The 17255-nt window shown below is 52.2% G+C and overlaps 1 protein-coding gene across 1 annotated transcript; it reads right to left on the reverse strand.

Annotated features, from left to right (window-relative positions):
• Positions 1-2377: 2377 nt before the first annotated feature.
• TMEM191C (transmembrane protein 191C) lies at positions 2378-5697 on the reverse strand. Its single transcript, XM_025398818.1, has 10 exons — positions 5224-5697; positions 4820-4943; positions 4635-4685; positions 4408-4485; positions 4005-4061; positions 3789-3907; positions 3505-3577; positions 3318-3358; positions 2870-3235; positions 2378-2559 (listed from the first exon to the last, which is right to left on the reverse strand). Exons 1-9 carry the CDS (start codon positions 5517-5519, stop codon positions 3031-3033), a joined length of 1044 nt encoding a protein of 347 aa, XP_025254603.1. The 5' UTR covers positions 5520-5697; the 3' UTR covers positions 2378-2559; positions 2870-3030.
• Positions 5698-17255: the final 11558 nt, after the last annotated feature.

Consider the following 17255-nt stretch of genomic DNA (forward strand, 5'->3'; position numbering starts at 1 on the left):
TGAGGTAGGAGAATTGCTTGACCCGCCTCGGCCCCCCAGTGTGGGGAGATTACAGGCTTGAGCCACCGCCCCCGGCCGATTTTTTTTTTTTTTTTTTTTAAGACGAGTCTCACTGTCGCCCAGGCTGGAGTGCATGGTGCGATCTCTGCTCACTGCAATCTGTCTCCCAGGTTCAAGCAATTCTCCTACCTCAGCCTCCTAAGCAGCTGGGATTTCAGCTGCCCGCCACTACACCCAGATAATTTTTATACTTTTAGTGGAGAAGGGGTTTCGTCATGTTGGCCAGGCTGATCTTGAACTGGCTTCAGGTGATCTGCCCGCCTTGGCCTCCCAAAGTGCTGGGATTGGAGCCACCGTGCCCGGGTCCAGTGTACTTTTAATGGGATTTCCAGAGTTGAAAAACACAAATATTCAGCTTTAGGAAGCACAGTTGAGTCCCGAGCTGTACAAATAAAAATAGAGGCTGGGCACAGTGGCTCACATGTGTATTCCCACCGCTTTGGGAGGCTGAGGTGAGTGGATTGCTGGAATCCAGCAGTTTGAGACCAGCCTGAGCAACATGGCAAGACCCCATCTCTACAAAAAATACAACAGTTATCCTGGCATGGTGGTACAGGCCTGTAGTCCCAGGTCCCAGCTACTAAGGAAGCTGAGGAGGGAGGATCTCTTGAGCCCGGGAGGTGAAGGTTGCAGTGAGCCAAGATCACGCCATTGCACTCCAGCCTGGGTGACAGAATGAGACTGTCTCAATAAAAAATATGAGTCAATGTACAAGTTAAAAGGACTTTTAAGCTGGGCGCAGTGGCTCACGCCTGTAATCCTAGCACTTTGGGAGGCCGAGGCAGGCGGATCACGAGGTCAGGAGATTCAGACCATCCTGGCTAACTCGGTGAAACCCCGCCTTTACCAAAAATACAAAAAAAAAAATTAGCCGGGCGTGGTGGCGGGCGCCTGTAGTCAGTCCCAGCTACTCAGGAGGCTGAGGCAGGAGAATAGCATGAACCCGGGAGGCGGAGCTTGCAGTGAGCCAAGATCACGCCACTGCACTCCAGCCTGGGCGACAGAGCGAGACTCTGTCTCAAAAAAAAAAAAAAAAAAAAGGACTTTTAAAAGATATTAATCCAAAAGAAGGCAGGAAAGGAGAACATAATAGACTTACCACCCCAATTTAAAAGTCAGAGATTATAAACAAGAAGTGAGACCCAGTTATGTGCTGATTATAACCAAAGCACTTTACATATGAAGACATAGATCTATGGAAAAAAGACTGGCCATCCATAATCATCATGTGTATGGCTGTTTATGGAGCATTTCACAATAAGCAATTGATGAGCTACCAACAAGGAAGTAAACACAGGAGCCCTGAACAAGCCTGTCACCCACCTGGACCTGCTGGGTATTTGTAAAACACTGTCAGCCTGGCACGGTGGCTAATGCCTATAATCCCAACACTGTGGGAAGCCAGGCCGGGCGGATCATGAGGTCAAGAGGTCGAGACCATCCTGGCCAACATGGTGAAAAATAAAAAAATTAGCTGGGCATGGCGGCATGCACCTGGAGTCCCAGCTACTTGGGAGGCTGAGGCAGGAGAATCACTTGAACCCAGGAGGCGGAGGTTGGAGTGAGCTGAGATTGCACACCACTGTACTCCAGCCTGGCGACAGAGCAAGACTCCATCTCAAAAAAAAAAAAAATCACTGTCAACAGCAATAGTATTTTCTTCTCAATGTTCATTACAAGCTTTGTGCTGGGCCACAAAACAAGTCTCAGTAAATGAGATAGAATTAAAATCATGCAAAGTATGTTATCTGGCCACAGTGGAAGTTAGGAATCACTAACAGTAAGGTATCTGGAAAAAATGTTGGCCAGGCACGGTGGCTCGTGCCTGTAATTACAGCACTTTGGGGAGGCCGAGGTGGGTGGATCACGAGGTCAGGAGATCGAGACCATCCTGGCTAACACAGTGAAACTCCGTCTCTACTAAAAATACAAAACATTAGCTGGGTGTGGTGGTGGGTGCCTGTAGTCCCAGCTACTTGGGAGGCTGAGGCAGGAGAATGGTGTAAACCCAGGAGGCAGAGCTTGCAGTGAGCAGAGATCATGCCACTGCACTCCAGCCTAGGCGACAGAGCGAGACTCCGTCTCACAAAAAAAAAAAGTAGCACATGTGATCAGAGGGAAAAAACAAGCTTTAAGATGCTTTAAGGCAGTTTAGGGGAAGATGACAGCGATGAGCTGAGCTCAAGTAGTAAGAATACCAGAATACAGAGTGTGACTTCCCAAATAAACGGAAAGGGGAGCATTGAAAAATCAGGATCAACATATTACAAATGGTAGAAATAAATTCAAATATAGTAGAAATAATTTCAAATCACAATACTTGAAAAAGGGAGCTTGTCAAATTGGCAAAAAAAGTGTCAAATGCTATGTACAAGTTTCTGGCAATATGGCAAATTATATATCCTGAAAAACTAAAAATGCTGTTTATAATACTGGGGAGTGGATCTAAATCCATGAGCTGTAAAAAAGGAAGGAATCTTTGGAGGCTAAAAAACCAAGCTCCTAGGCCGGGCACGGTGGCTCAAGCCTGTAATCCCAGCACTTTGGGAGGCCGAGACGGGCGGATCACGAGGTCAGGAGATCAAGACCATCCTGGCTAACCTGGTGAAACCCCGTCTCTACTAAAAACTACAAAAAGCTAGCCGGGCGAGGTGGCGGGTGCCTGTAGTCCCAGCTACTCAGGAGGCTGAGGCAGGAGAATGGCGTAAACCCGGGAGGCGGAGCTTGCAGTGAGCTGAGATCCGGCCACTGGACTCCAGCCTGGGAGACAGAGCGAGACTCCGTCTCAAAAAAAAAAAAAAAAAAACACCAAGCTCCTACAGGACATGGGAGACAGATGACGAACCCACGAGCTTCATCCCTTGAGGAGTTTATTAGGCGACCTTGGTCTACACTCTCAGGAGAGGAGTGCACCAGAAATAAAGCCAGGTGCCCTGGAGTCCACCTGGAGCCAGGCGCGGGGCGCTGCACTTAGGTGGGCAGCAGCCCGTTAGCTCGCAGCTCCAGCAGCGGGGACAGTGTGTAGCGCAGGCGGCGCAGCGTCGTCTCCGAGGTGAGGCTCCGGAGCCACGCGGAGATGGTGCCGGGGTCCAACAGCACAGTCCAGAGCAGGGACAGCCCCAGGAAGAGGAGCGGCAGCGTCAGCAGCACCTGCAGCGCGCCCAGCACGCACCGCCTGAGGGGCGAAAGGCGGGCAGGTGGGCGGCGACTCGGACGTGTACCTGGGGGACCGCGGCCGCGCCCACCGCCCTGCTCACCTGATGGCCAGCGCGCATCGGCCGCCGAACAGCCGCATCTCCTGCGGAGAGAGGGGGCCTCATCCAGCTACCTCCGCGCCCGCGGAGCCGGCCGGGTTTCCAGGAGGAGGGGGAGGCGGCCCGGCGCCGGGATGGGGAGGGGTGTCCCGCTCCAGCCCGCCCCGCCCGGACCCGCACAGGCACTCACTCGGTCCGCCCTGGCCATCTCCTCCATGAGCGACTCGGTGCTATACTGCACTCCGCGAAGCTGTCCGTCACACCTGCGGGGACAGGCATGCAGGTGGGAGCCCGGCCCGGCCCCACAGTGCCCCGCCGCGCCCGCAGGCCCAACTCCCTTACGGTTCCCGGCCACTCTGCCAGGCGTCCAGCTCCTCCGCAGCCTCCATCACCTTCACCTGCACCTCCTGGAGCGGGTGAGAGTGCGGACTGAGGCCTCGGGGAGGCGTCCTGGTGGCGGGTTGGGAGACCTGCCGCCCCAGGTCTGGGGGAGGAGAGGCGGGAGGCACCTTGGCGTCCGAGTGGGGCCGCACCTGCAGGACTACGGTCTGCTCCTGGAATATGGCCCAGGCCTCAGCTGTCTGCAGCGCGCCCTGGGTGTGGACACCTGGGTTAGACTCCGGGGAGACACGCCCTTCCCCACCCACACTCGAAAGCCGACCCTCCAACAGAACCCACTTCTGCCCTCACCTGCTGCAGTTTCTCCTCCTGCAAGGCGCACTTGGTCTCCGCCAGCTCCAGTTCATTCTTGAGAAGAACCCAGGGAATGTCAGGAGGTCCGCAGGCCGACACTCCGCTGCCCCTCCGGGCCCCGCCCGTGGCCCTCAGCGCCCGCCCCCAGGCGACCATGACCCTCCCCCCGTCCTCAGGACCCGTCGTAAGCAACGCCCCAGTCAGTCGTGGCCCCGCCCCCTCCGCTCTCCGCCCCTATTCTAGCCCTCAGGGCCCCGCCCCCATGCGATTATGCTCCGCCCACACCCCCGCCCAGTCCACGCCGTCAGGGCCTGCCGCAAGCCACACCCCCAGGTGGTCATGGCCCCGCTCATGCTGCTGCTCCGCCTCTACGAAAGACCTCAGGGTCCCGCTCAAGCACCTGCAGCGTCACCAATTGGGCTGCGAGTTGCTGCTCCGTGCTCTTCTGGCTCTGCTGTTCCCCTCCGTAGTAGAAGAGCTAGGGGCGGGGCTTGTAAGGGCGGGGTTTACCGACTTCTGGAGGAACGGGTGTCGGGGTGACAGGGACGGAGAGGCAACAAGGGCGGGGACCAGGGCAGGACTTCCGAGAGGAACCAAGAGACAGGCCCTCCCATCTCCCGCACGTACCTGACTCGACAGCTCCTCCCACTGCTCCTGCAGCTGCCTGTTGTACTGCTCCTGCGGACAGGGTCCTGGGGCGGTGCCGGCCTCTCCGCCGGTCCTGCCTCACCCCACCCCCGGATCCCGCCCCCTTCCGTCCGCCCTGCCACACTCCACCGTGGATCCAGCCCCATTCCAGGACTTTTCCTCACCAAGTCCTCCTTGTGCCGCTCCGCCTCCTCCAGCCTTCTGCGCACCCGCTCCGCGCGCTCCCGCGCCGCCTCGCGCGCCTCCCCTTGCAGAGGTTGTACTGCCTGGCTTCGCCTCCGCAGCAGGCTGCAGAGGGAAACTGAGGTTGGCGCTACGAGGCGGACTGGGTTGCTCAGGATCCCGCAGTCACCGGGAAGGACCAGCCGCAGGCTCATGATTGGGGACAGGGAAGTCCTGACCGAGTCCCCCACCTGGGTCCGCTGGGTGAATCGCCCGTTCCCCAAGCGCCTAGAGCAGAGGTGAGGGCCCGGGTGGATCGGCCTGGTACTCTGCGAAGCCCCTCGCGGCGCTGCCTGCGGGACGGACCCTCGCGCGCCCGCCTTGTGGAGCGGCGTTCCCCGCGCACCTTCGCTCCCGCTCGCTCAGGTCCTGCAGGCGCCGGTTGAGGCTCTCGCTCTCGGCCTCGAGCCCGCGCATCAGCTTCTCTAGCTCCTGCTTCCGCTGGCGACCATCTCGGTTATCCTTCTGCAACTGCAGCAGCAGCTCCTGCGTCGCGGCCATGGCTGTGGAGACCGTGCCTAAACGCCGCCCGCCTAGGGGACCCAGCCTGCGGCTGGCGGGCGTCACAATGGGCGGCAGGGAGCGCCTAGCGGGCTGGACCACAACGGGCGGCAGGGGGAGCCCGAGCGCAACCTGACACATGCCTCTTCTCACACCAGCCGGAGACAGGTCAGGCCGGTCACACTTAGTCCACCACTGATGAAAATTGTGTCAAAGAGCCGTAATTGGATCAATGAAAGATTAATAAAATACTAAGACCAAATGCAGGCAAGTTGAAGATTGGTTCCCCCACATTGCAGATGGCACTCGGAAACTGATCGATCTCTTGTAGAAAAGAACCCATAAATATGTTCATATCTTTTGACCCAATTATCCCTCTCCAGGGAAATTTATCCCAGGAAGGAGAAAAAATATTTTTTCTTTTTTTGAGACAGAGTCTCGCTGTGTCTCCCCGGCTGGAGTGCAGTGGCGCGATCTCGGCTCACTGCAAGCTCTGCCTCCCGGATTCACGCATTCTCCTGCCTCAGCCTCCCGGGTAGCTGGGACTAGAGACGCCCGCCACTATGCCCGGCTTTTTTTTTTTTTTTTTTTTTTTTGTACTTTTAGTAGAGACGGGGTTTCACTGTGTTAGCCAGGATGGTCTCGATCTCCTGACCTCGTGATCCACCCGCCTCAGCCTCCCAAAGGGCTACAGGCGTGAGTGGGTTAAATTAAAATAATTTAAACCCACTATGCATTAAATGGTTCGCTGAAGTGGTTACAGTAGCCACAAAAAAAGGAAACAATTTTAATGATTAATATGTGTTTGGGTATTTATTATGTGGCATGCCTAGAGCTATGATGATGTCTAGTGAAAAAGAATTTGATTTAGCATTTATGCTAAAGTAACTAAGATAAAATACATGAGCAAGATCCGCAAAGGAAACAGGAGGAAGATAAGCTCTTTCATTGCTTGGTGAGACTGTAAGTAAACTCGTCCTTTTATTTATTATTATTTTAGAGACAAAGGTCTTGCTGTCACCAGGCTGGAGTACAGTGGCACAATCAAGGCTCAGTGCAGCCTCAATCTCCCAGGCCCAAGTGATCCTTCCGCCTTAGCCTCCCAACTTGTCCTTTTAAAATCTGCCTTTATTTGTCCAGTACAATTATGAACTTGGATGCAAAAATCCAAAATAAATTACTAACAAAATCTAAAGGGAAACAGAAATCCATGGAAACCAAGCAGAGACTACAGGCACCCGCCACTTCGCCCGGCTAGGTTTTTTTTTGTTTTTTTTGTTTTTTTTGTATTTTTTAGTAGAGACGGGGTTTCACCGTGTTAGCCAGGATGGTCTCGATTTCCTGACCTCGTGATCCGCCCGTCTCCGCCTCCCAAAGTGCTGGGATTACAGGCTTGAGCCACCGCGCCCGGCCGGTCACCATCTATTGATAATTTTATTTTATTTTTTTCTGAGACGGAGTCTCACTCTGTCACCCAAGTTGGGGTGCAGTGACACAATCTCGGCTCACTGCAACCTCTGCCTACCGGGTTCAAGGAATTCTCTGCCTCAGCCTCCAGAGTAGCTGGGACTACAGGCGCTCACCACCACGCCCGGCTGATTTTTTTGTATTTTTAGTAGAGACAGGGTTTCACCACCTTGGCCAGGCTGGTATTGAACTCCTGACCTCGTGATCCACCCACCTCAGCCTCCCATAGTGCTGGGGTTACAGGCCTGAGCCACCTCACCCAACCATCTATTGATAATTCTAAAAGCTCTTACAAAAGGGAGAGATAAAAGGACTCTCTAGTCTGATAAAGGCCACAGTAAACATGATAGTAAGGAGGAAGTATTAATAGTGTATGCATGGCTGGGTGCGGTGGCTCAAGCCTGTAATCCCAGCACTTTGGGAGGCCGAGACGGGCAGATCACCAGGTCAGGAGATCGAGACCATCCTGGCTAACCCGGTGAAACCCCGTCTCTACCAAAAAATACAAAAAACTAGCCGGGCGACGTGGCCGGCACCTGTAGTCCCACCTACTCGGGAGGCTGAGGCAAGAGAATGGCCTAAACCCGGGAGGCGGAGCTTGCAGTGAGCTGAGATCCAGCCACTGCACTCCAGCCTGGGAGACAGAGCAAGACTCCGTCTCAAAAAAAAAATTTTTAAAAAATAGTGTATGCTTTTTTTTTTTTTTTTTTTAAGAGTCAAGGTCCCATTGTAACCCTGGTTGGAGTGCAGTGGCACCATCACAAGCTCACTGCAGCCGCAAACTTCAGGGCTCAAGCGATCCTCCCGCTTCTCACCCTTTAAGAAGTAGTAGTAAATGGCTGGGCATGGTGGCTCAGGCCTGTAATCCCAGTACTTTGGGAGGCTGAGGCGGGTGGATCACGAGGTCAAGAGATCAAAACCATCCTGGCCTACATGGTGAAACCCCACCTCTACTAAAATACAAAAAAAAAAAAATTTAGCCGGATATGGTGGTGCGTGTCTGTAGTCCCAGCTACTCGGGAGGCTGAGGCAGGGGAATCGAACCCGGGAGGCAGAGGTTACAGTGAGCTGAGATTGCACCACTGCACTCCAGCCTGGTGACAGAGCGAGGCTCCGTCTCAAAAACAAAAAAATAGTAGGGGCCGAGCGCTGTGGCTCACGCCTGTAATCCCAGCACTTTGGGAGGCCAAGGTGGGTGGATCACCTGAGGTCTGGAGTTCGAGACCAGCCTGGCCAACATGGCGAAACCTCATCTCTACTAAAAATACAAAAAATTAGCTGGGCGTGGTGGCCTGTAATCCCAGCTACTTGGGAGGAGGCAGGAGAATCACATAAAACCAGGAGACGGAGGTTGCAGTGAGCCAAGATCGCGCCACTGCACTCCAGCCTGGGCAACAGTGTGAGCCTCCATCTCAAAAAAAATAAAAATAAAAATAAGTAGTAGAAGAGGCTGGGCACAGTGGCTCATGCCTGTAATCTCAGCACTTTGGGAGGCCGAGGGGGGTGGATCACGAGATCAGGAATTCAAGACCAGCCTGACCAACATGGTGAAACCCCATCTCTACTAAAAATACAAGATTACCTGGGCATGGTGGCGAGTGCCTGTAATCCCAGCTACTCTGGAGGCTGAGGCAGGAGAATCACTTGAACCGGGGAGGCGAAGGTTGCAGTGAGCCAAGATCACGCCATTGCATTCCAGCCTGGGCAACAGAGCAAAACTCCGTCTCAAAAAAAATCTAGTAGGAAAGCTTGAAGAATCTGCACACACAGTTGGTTGCCTACCAACCTTTTTTTTTTTTTTTTTTGAAATGCAGTCTTGCTGTGTCACCCAGACTGGAGTGCAGTGCCATGATCTTGACTCACTGCAACCTCCACCTCCCAGGTTCAAGCGATTCTCCTTCTCCTGTCTCAGCCTCCCGAGTAGCTGGGATTACAGGCACCCACCACCACGCCCAGCTAACTTTTGTATTTTTAGTACAGATGGGGTTTCACCTTGGTCAGGCTGGTCTTGAACTCCTGACCTCAAGTGATCCACTCGCCTCGGCCTCCCATTACAGGCAGGAGCCACCACACCTGGCCGCCTAGCAACCGCTTAAAACTGCTCTCTCTCTCTTCCTTCTTGCTGATACAAGCCCCTAAATTTGTTCTTCTGGGCAGCCAGGCCCATCCTCTCCCCAGGTGTAAAGCAGGACTGGTCTAAACCAACCATGGATGTCTGACTTCCCTTGTAGAATTCTGCCTCTGAAACACTAGGGAAAGTTGGCTGTGGGCTTCTGAGAGGTTTGAGTTTCTGCAAAAGGACACATGGGAGCAACATTGTCTTTGTTGCCTACTGGCTGGAACTGCTCTAGCCACCTTGTAACCATGAGGGACCTAAAAGAGCAAGTCAATATGCTATATCTTATGTGTCTCTTTAGGGAGCTGGGAGCCCCCACCTCTAATGGGCAAGAACTAGGACTTACGCTGGTTCCTAAGGCAACCTACAGCACATGGGAACAGAACCAAGACTAAACTACGGGGCAAGGAGGATTTGAGGTAGGCACCCCCATGACCACATGACAACTTGTGCTGAAAAAACTGGCTCGTGATAAGAGGAGAAATAAAATTAGATGTTGCCGAGTGCCGTGGTGCATGCCTTAAGTCCTAGCGACTCAGGAGGTTAAAGCAGAAGGATCTCGAGGTCCAGAGTTCAAGTCCAGCCTGAGAAACAGAGTGAGACCCCATTTCTAAAATAATACAATTTTTAAAAATTGGCCAGGTGTGGTGGCACACACCTGTAATCCCAGCACTTTGGGAGGCCAAGGCGGGTGGATCACCTGAGGTCAGGAGTTTGAGACCAGCCTGGCCAACATGGCAAAACCCCGTCTCTACTAAAAATACAAAAATTAGCCGGGTGTGGTGGCGGGTGCCTGTAATCCCAGCTGCTAGGGAGGCTGAGGCAGGAGATCACTTGAACAAGGTCAGGAATTCAAGGAGGTGGCAGAGGTTGCAGTGAGCCGAGATCACACCATTGCACTCCAGCCTGGGAGACAGAGCGAGATTCCATCTCAAAAAAACAAAACAAAAATTTATTTTTTTTTTTGTAGGAATAGAGTCTCATTTGTTGCACAGGATGGTCTCAAAATTCAAGTGATCCTCCTGCATTGGCCTCTTAAAATTCTTAATGCTTTGCTCTTACAAGTTTGTCTCTGTGAACACATAAGAAACTTTACCATGGCACTTACCCCACAGTGGATTGCAGGTCATGGAGGTGACCATACTTGGTCACCATTTGCACCAAGTGCTCCCCCAAATGGCCCATTAACAGTGCCATTAGCAGTGTGCCGGGGGCTCTGAATCTGGATCATTGCTTGTATGTGATGTCAACCAACATCTAGCTTTTGGCTGCTCTGGCAGAGGTAACGGACCCTTACTGTGGTTGGGCATCAAAGGTCTTCACTCAGGCAGGGTGCAGTGGCCCATGCCTGTAATCCCAAGCGCTTTAGGAAGCTGAGGCAGCAGGACTGTTTGAAGCCAGGTGTTCCAGACCAGCCTGGGCAATATAGCAAGACCCTGTCTCTACAAAAAAAAATTTAGGCCGGGCGCGATGGCTCACACCTGTAATCCCAGCACTTTGGGAGGCCGAGGCGGGTGGACCACGAGGTCAGAAGATCGAGACCATCCTGGCTAACATGGTGAAACCTGGTCTCTACTAAAAATAGAAAAAATTAGCCAGGAGTGGTGGCGGGTTGGAGAATGGCGTGAACCCAGGAGGCGGAGCTTGCAATGAGCCAAGATCACACCACTGCACTCCAACCTGGGTGACAGAGCAAGACTCCATCTCAAAAAAAAAAGAAAAAATTTAAAATGAGTTGGGTGTGGCGGTGTGTGCCTGTAGTCCTGGATACTCAGAAGACTGAGCTGGGAGGATCTCCTGGGCCCAGGAGTTTAAGGCTACAGTGAGCTATAATGCCACTACACTCCAGCCTGGGCAACAGTGAGACCCCAACTCAATCAACCAACCAATAAAAAATGTCTTCAGATCGGGCACAGTGACTCATGCCTATAATCCCAGCACTTTGGGAGGCTGAGGCGGGTGGATCACTTGAGGTCAGGTGTTCAAGATCAGCCTGGCCAACATGGCGAAACACTCTCTTCTTAAAAAAGCAAACAAACAAACAAAAAAATTAGACCAGGCGTGGTGGTTCAAGCGATTCTCCTGCCTCAGCCTCCCAAGTAGTTGGGACTACAGATGCCCGCCACCACTTCTGGCTAATTTTTGTATTTTCAGTAGAGATAGGGTTTCATTATGTTGGTCAGGCTGGTCTCAAACTCCTGACTTCAAATGATCCACCTGCCTCAGCCTCCCAAAGTACTGGGATTACAGGCATGAGCCACCGCACCTGGCCAGTATTTTTCAATTTTAATTTTTTGTTAGACTAGATCTTGTTCTGTCACCCAGGGTGACCTAGCGCACTGCGGTCTTGAAATCCTGGGCTCAAGGAATCCTCCCACTCAGCTCCCCCAGTAGCTGGGACTACAGCATGGCTGATTTTTTTTTTTGTAGAAATGAGGTCTCACTATGTTGACCAGGCTGGTCTCGAACTCCTGGGCTCAAGTGATCCACCGACCTTGGCCTCCCAAAATGCTGGGATTACAGGCATGTGCCACCGCACCTGGTACCTGTGTATTCTAATTAATAATCATTTGATTCTAAAGATTGCTAAGATCTTTTCTTATTCTGTCACCCATGTTTCATCCCAAGTGGATAGTTTAGGCTCCGTGAGTGAAGCCTAAACACCTCACTCATTCCTAGGGAATTGAGAAGTGAAATGTGGGGGGAAAAAAAACTGAAATGAGACAGATGAAAACAAAGGAGTCCCGCAGACCACTTAAAATAAGCTGGGATCTCCTAAAATCAACAGCAAGCCCTGAAAATAATGTTGACAGTGAGAAATAGAAAATGAGGTTTACTCCATGTTTTTTTTTCTCAGACGGAGTCTCGCTCTGTTGCCCAGGCTGGAGTGCAGCTGCGTGATCTTGGCTCACTGCAACCTCCACCTCCTGGGCTCAAGCGATTCTCCTGCCTCAGCCTCCCAAGTACCTGGGACTATAGGCGCCCACGACCACACCCAGCTAATTTTGTATTTTTAGTAGAGAGAGGGTTTTACCATGTTGGCCAGGCTGGTCTCAATCTCCCGACCTCAGGTGATCCACCTGCTTCGGTCTCCCAAAGAGTTGGAATTACAGGCATAAGCCACCGCGCCTTTTTTTTTTTTTGAGATCAAGTCTCACTCTGTTGCCAGGTTGGGGAGCAGTGGCGCCATCCAAGCTCACTGCAGCCTTGACCTCCTGTGCTCAGCGCAATCTTCCTGCCTTAACCTCCCAAAGCACTGGGACTACAGATGTTAACATTTATTATATTTTTATATATATATATATTTTTTTTTTCTTTTTTTTTGAGACAGAGTCTCGCTCAATTGCCTAGGCTGGAGTGCAGTGGCCAGATCTCAGCTCACTGCAAGCTCCGCCTCCCGGGTTCCCGCCATTCTCCTGCCTCAGCCTCCCAAGTAGCTGGGACTACAGGCGCCCGCCAACTCGCCCAGCTAGTTTTTTGTATTTTTTAGTAGAGACAGGGTTTCACCATGTTAGCCAGGATGGTCTCGATCTCCTGACCTCGTGATCCCCCTGTCTCGGCCTCCCAAAGTGCTGGGATTACAGGCTTGAGCCACTACGCCCGGCCTATTTGTATATTTTTTTGAGACAGTTTCACTCTTGTTGCCCAAGCTGGAGTGCAATGGCACTATCTCAGCTCACCACAACCTCCACCTCCAGGGTTCAAGCAATTCTCCTGCCTCAGTCTCCCAAGTAGTTGGAATTACAGGCGCTCGCCACCATGCCCAGCTATTTTTTTGTATTTTTAGTAGAAACGGGGTTTCACCATGTTGGCCAGGCTGGTCTCGAACTCCTGACATCAGGTGATCCGCCCGCCTCAGCCTCCCAAAGTGCTAGGATTACAGGCGTGAGCCACCATGCCCGGCCAGGCATTAACATTTATATAAACTAAATACACAGGGTGAGTACAGGGGGTTGGTAGGACAAGGAGGAGGATGGGATCAGAAAGGAGGCGGCAGGAGCACCCACCAGGAATGAGGACAAGGGACATGAATGCTGTGCACCAGGAGGGGACGTTCTGCAAACGAACACTCTGCAGGTCTGAAGGAGAGTTTCGGAAGCCTGCTATAACCAAGTACTGGGTCCCCTTTCACTAATGTTGAGAAATGCAAGCAAGACTGAAGGTATTTTGGTTGCTTACAGTGGACTCAAAATGACCACAGATTGTCTGCAGTTCTCACCACCAGTAGGTGGAGCCTGTTTCCCCAGCTCAGGAATCGAGGCTCAACCTTGGGTGAAATTGCTCTGATAGACAGGATGATGCAGAAAATACTTTGTGTGCCTCCAGAGCCTGGACCTCAGAGTCTTTCTAGCCCCTCTTTTTTTTTTTCCCTCCCCCCTGGGCAACCCCCTGCTTGGTTGCCCAGGCCAGAGTGCAGTAGCACAATCATGGCTCACCGCAGCCTTAACCTCCTGGGACCAAGCAGTCCCCGTACCTCAGCCTCCCGAATAGCTGGGACTGGCAGCAGCACCCACCAGCAGGCATGCCGGCAAACCCCCAGCCACCAGCCAGCCCTGGGATGACCACAGCTGGGCAAGAGCACCCAGGCAAGGTCTGCAGAACCTTTCGAGCACAAGGCCTGTTATGCAGCAAAGAATTACTGGACGTTCATATTACCCGCAAAGGATTACTAGTGACTGAATTGTACTCCTATGAATGTGACACTATGCAGCAACCAGGTGACTGGGGTGGGGTGGCTTTACATGAGCTATTCTTGACATCTCGTGTTATAATTTGTCCCCTAGCTGTCAAAGGTGAGATGGGGGAGAGGTGGGGCGGGGACAGAACATGGGGAGAGGAGCTGCTGCATTTCAGCCCCCACCTTACTGTGCACACGACTTCTGTGAGTGTGTTCAATCCTTACAACCCAAAGGAGCTGGCACTGAAGGCTTCCATTTACATAGAGGAGGGACACAAGGGTGCAGGTGTCCTGACGCTCCACCACCAGCCTTGGATTCACACCGAAGGTTAGGAAGGTGCTATCTACCAGTGCTGGGCCTGGGGAAAGTCATTTAGGATCTGCTGCTTCTCTTTCAGATAAACTATAGAACTGTCTTGTCAAATTCTCCCAAATACATTGTTGGGATGTGATAGGAGTTGCGGAAAAAAAAGCCTGTATGTGAAGCATATATATTAAAAGGGAAGAATGGGCTGGGAACAGTGGCTCACACCTGTAATCCCAGCACTTTGGGAGGTCAAAGTGGGAGGCTCACTTGAGCCCAGGAGTTCCAGACCAGCTGGGGCAACATAGCAAGACCCCATCTTCAAAAACAAAATATTCAAATAAAAATTTAAAAGGAAAGAATGAACACTCTCCATCATCAGGTACCGGTCCCAGGAGCAGAGCATTTCCGTCCAATCCCACAAGTCCTGCCTCAGGTCTCCTACAAATGTGTTGTTTTCAAATGGGCTTTTGGCACATTTATCAAGGCCATGCCTATGTCACTTGTTTCCTGTTACTATTATGAAAAGGCCTTTTTGGGCCGGGCGCGGTGGCTCAAGCCTGTAATCCCAGCACTTTGGGAGGCCGAGACGGGCAGATCACAAGGTCAGGAGATCAAGACCATCCTAGCTAACACGGTGAAATCCCGCCTCTACTAAAAAATACAAAAAACTAGCCGAGCGAGGTGGCGGGCGCCTGTAGTCCCAGCTACTCGGGAGGCTGAGGCAGGAGAATGGCGTAAACCCAGGAGGTGGAGCTTGCAGTGAGCTGAGATCCGGCCACTGCACTCCAGCCTGGGTGACAGAGCGAGACTCCATCTCAAAAAAAAAAGAAAAGGCCTTTTTGAAAATGTCATTTGGCGGCCAGCACGGTGGCTCACACCTGTAATCCCAGCACTTTGGAAGGCTGAGGCGTGTGCATCTCTTGAGCTCAGGAGTTCAAGACCAGTCTGGGCAACACGGCAAAACCTCACCTCTGTCAAAAATACAAAAATGAGCTGGGTGTGGTGTGTACGCCTGTGGTCCCAGCTACTCATTGCTGGAGCCCGGGAAGCACAGGCAGTGAGCGAGATCTGCACTCCAGCCTGGGTGACAGAGCGACTGTCTCGAAGAGAAAAGGAGAAAATTGCATTTGGTATATACATATTACAGGTTAAATTGAGTCCCCCCAAATTCATGTTAGAGTCCTAATTTTCAATACCTCAGAATGTGGCCTTACATAGGCCTATACAATGACCCTAAATAGGGTCATTGCAGGTGTGATTAAGATGGGGTCTCACTGGAGCAGGGTGGGCCCCCCAGCCAATATGACTGATGTCCCTATGAAGTGGGAACTTGGCCACAGACACGCACACAGGCCCTCGAGGAGAGCGCCGTGTGAAGGATGGAGTTCTGCTCCAGAAGCCAACGAGTCACGAGGGGCTGCAGTCACCAGGGGCCAGCCTCGGAGCCTTGCTGAGAGCCTGCAGGCGAGCGTGGCCTCCACTGCCTCCGCCGTGTGATGTGAACACCTGTGCTGCGGCCAGTCCCGAGGGCCACACCCTGATGACTGTCTGCAAGGACCCAGCTGCTCTTCTGGGGCCTTTCCAGTGCAACCTCCTCTCCACATTACGATCAGCCTGGGCACATGGCTTGTGGTAGAAGACCCTGATCACACCACAGACGCAGAGGGTGGCTTGTGGTGCTCAGGTTGTCATGGCCACGTGGCCTCAGCCTCAGCAAGGAGGGCACCGGGCCCACGTCTGAGGGTTTACCCAGGGAGGAGCGCAGTGAGGTGGGTAGCTCAGCAGGACCTCATGGCGCTGGCCTGGGAGTGTGGTGTGCTCCACAGGCCGGAGCTGTCTAGACAGGCAGTTTGCCTCTGGAGTCTTACGTGTTCAGGGGTTTCGCCATGTTGCCCAGGCTGGTCTTGAACTCCTGAGCTCAGGCAAACCACCTGCCTCCGAAAGTGCTAAGATTAGAGGCATGAGCCACAGTGTCCAGCCTCAATCACACCCAGCTAATTACAAAAAAGTTTAGTAGGCTGGGTGCAGTGGGTCACGCCTATAATTCCAGCACTTTGGGAGGCTGAGGGGAGCAGATCACCTGAGGTCTGGCCAACATGGTGAAAACTCGTCTCTACTAAAAATATAAAAATTAGCCGGCCTTGGTGGTGGGCACCTGTAGTCCCAGCTACTCGGGAGGCTGAGGCAGGAGAATGACTTGAACCCAGGAGTCGGAGGTTGCAGTGAGCCTAGATTGCACTATTGCATTTCAGCCTGGGCAACAAGAGTGAAACTTCATCTCAAAAAAAAAAAAAAACAAAAATTTTTAGTAAAGACAGGGTTTCACTGTATTGCCTAGGCTGGTTTCAGACTCCTGGGCTCAAGCAATTCGCCTGTCTCAGCCTCCCAATGTGCTGGGATTACAGGCGTGAGCCGCCACGCCTGGTTGTAAGAAACTGTTTGATGAAAAGGATCAGTTAAGCAACAAAAACAAAATATTAACTTAAATAATAAAATCTGGGCCGGGTGTGGTGACTCACCCTTGAAATCCCCACACTTTGGGAGGCTGAGGCAGGCAGATAGCTTGAGCCCAGGAGTTTGAGACCAGCCTGAACAAAATGGCGGTGAACAAAATGGCGAAACTTCATCTCTACAAAAAATACAAAAAAAAAAAAAAAAAAAAGCTGGGCACGGCGGTGTGCGCCTGTAGTCCCAGCTACTAGGGAGGCTAAAATGGGAGGATTACTTAGCCCTGGAAGTCAACGCTTCAGTGAGCCGTGATCACGCCACTGTACTCTAGCCTGGGTGATAGAGTGAGACCGTGTCTCAAAAATAAAGATAAAAATAAAATCTGGTGGGCATGGTTGCTCACAATTGTAATCCCAACACTTTGGGTGTCTGAGTTGGGAGGACTGCGTGAACCCGAGTTCAGGCAATATAGTGAGACCTCTACAAAAAAAAAAAAAAAAAATTTAGGCCAGGCGCTGTCGCTCACGCCTGTAATCCCAGCACTTTGGGAGGCCAAGGCAGGCGGATCACGAGGTCAGGAGATTGAGACCATCCTGGCTAACACGGTGAAACCCCGTCTCTACTAAAAATACAAAAAAAAAATTAGCAGGGCGTGGTGGCGGGCGCCTGTAGTCCCAGCTACTCAGGAGGCTGAGGCAGGAGAATGGCGTGAACCCGGGAGGCGGAGCTTGCAGTGAGCAGATACGGTGTCACTGCACTCTAGCCTGGGCGACGGAGCAAGACTCCATCTCAAAAAAAAGAAAAAGAAAAAAAAAAAGAAATAGTAATAAAAATAATAAATCCAAAATCCTTGCCTAGGGC

This window comes from Theropithecus gelada, chromosome 10 (genome assembly GCF_003255815.1).
Source record: "Theropithecus gelada isolate Dixy chromosome 10, Tgel_1.0, whole genome shotgun sequence".
In the NCBI taxonomy this organism is placed as follows: domain Eukaryota; kingdom Metazoa; phylum Chordata; class Mammalia; order Primates; family Cercopithecidae; genus Theropithecus; species Theropithecus gelada.

Coding starts and splice junctions, on each gene's coding strand:
- TMEM191C (XM_025398818.1), bottom strand. CDS start 5,519: ATGTGTCAGGTTGCGCTCGGGCTCCCCCTGCCGCCCGTTGTGGTCCAG. Junction 4,686..4,819: donor AGCGGCACAAGGAGGACTTG/GTGAGGAAAAGT, acceptor CCCTGTCCGCAG/GAGCAGTACAACAGGCAGCT. Junction 4,486..4,634: donor GGGAGGAGCTGTCGAGTCAG/GTACGTGCGGGA, acceptor CCCCGCCCCTAG/CTCTTCTACTACGGAGGGGA.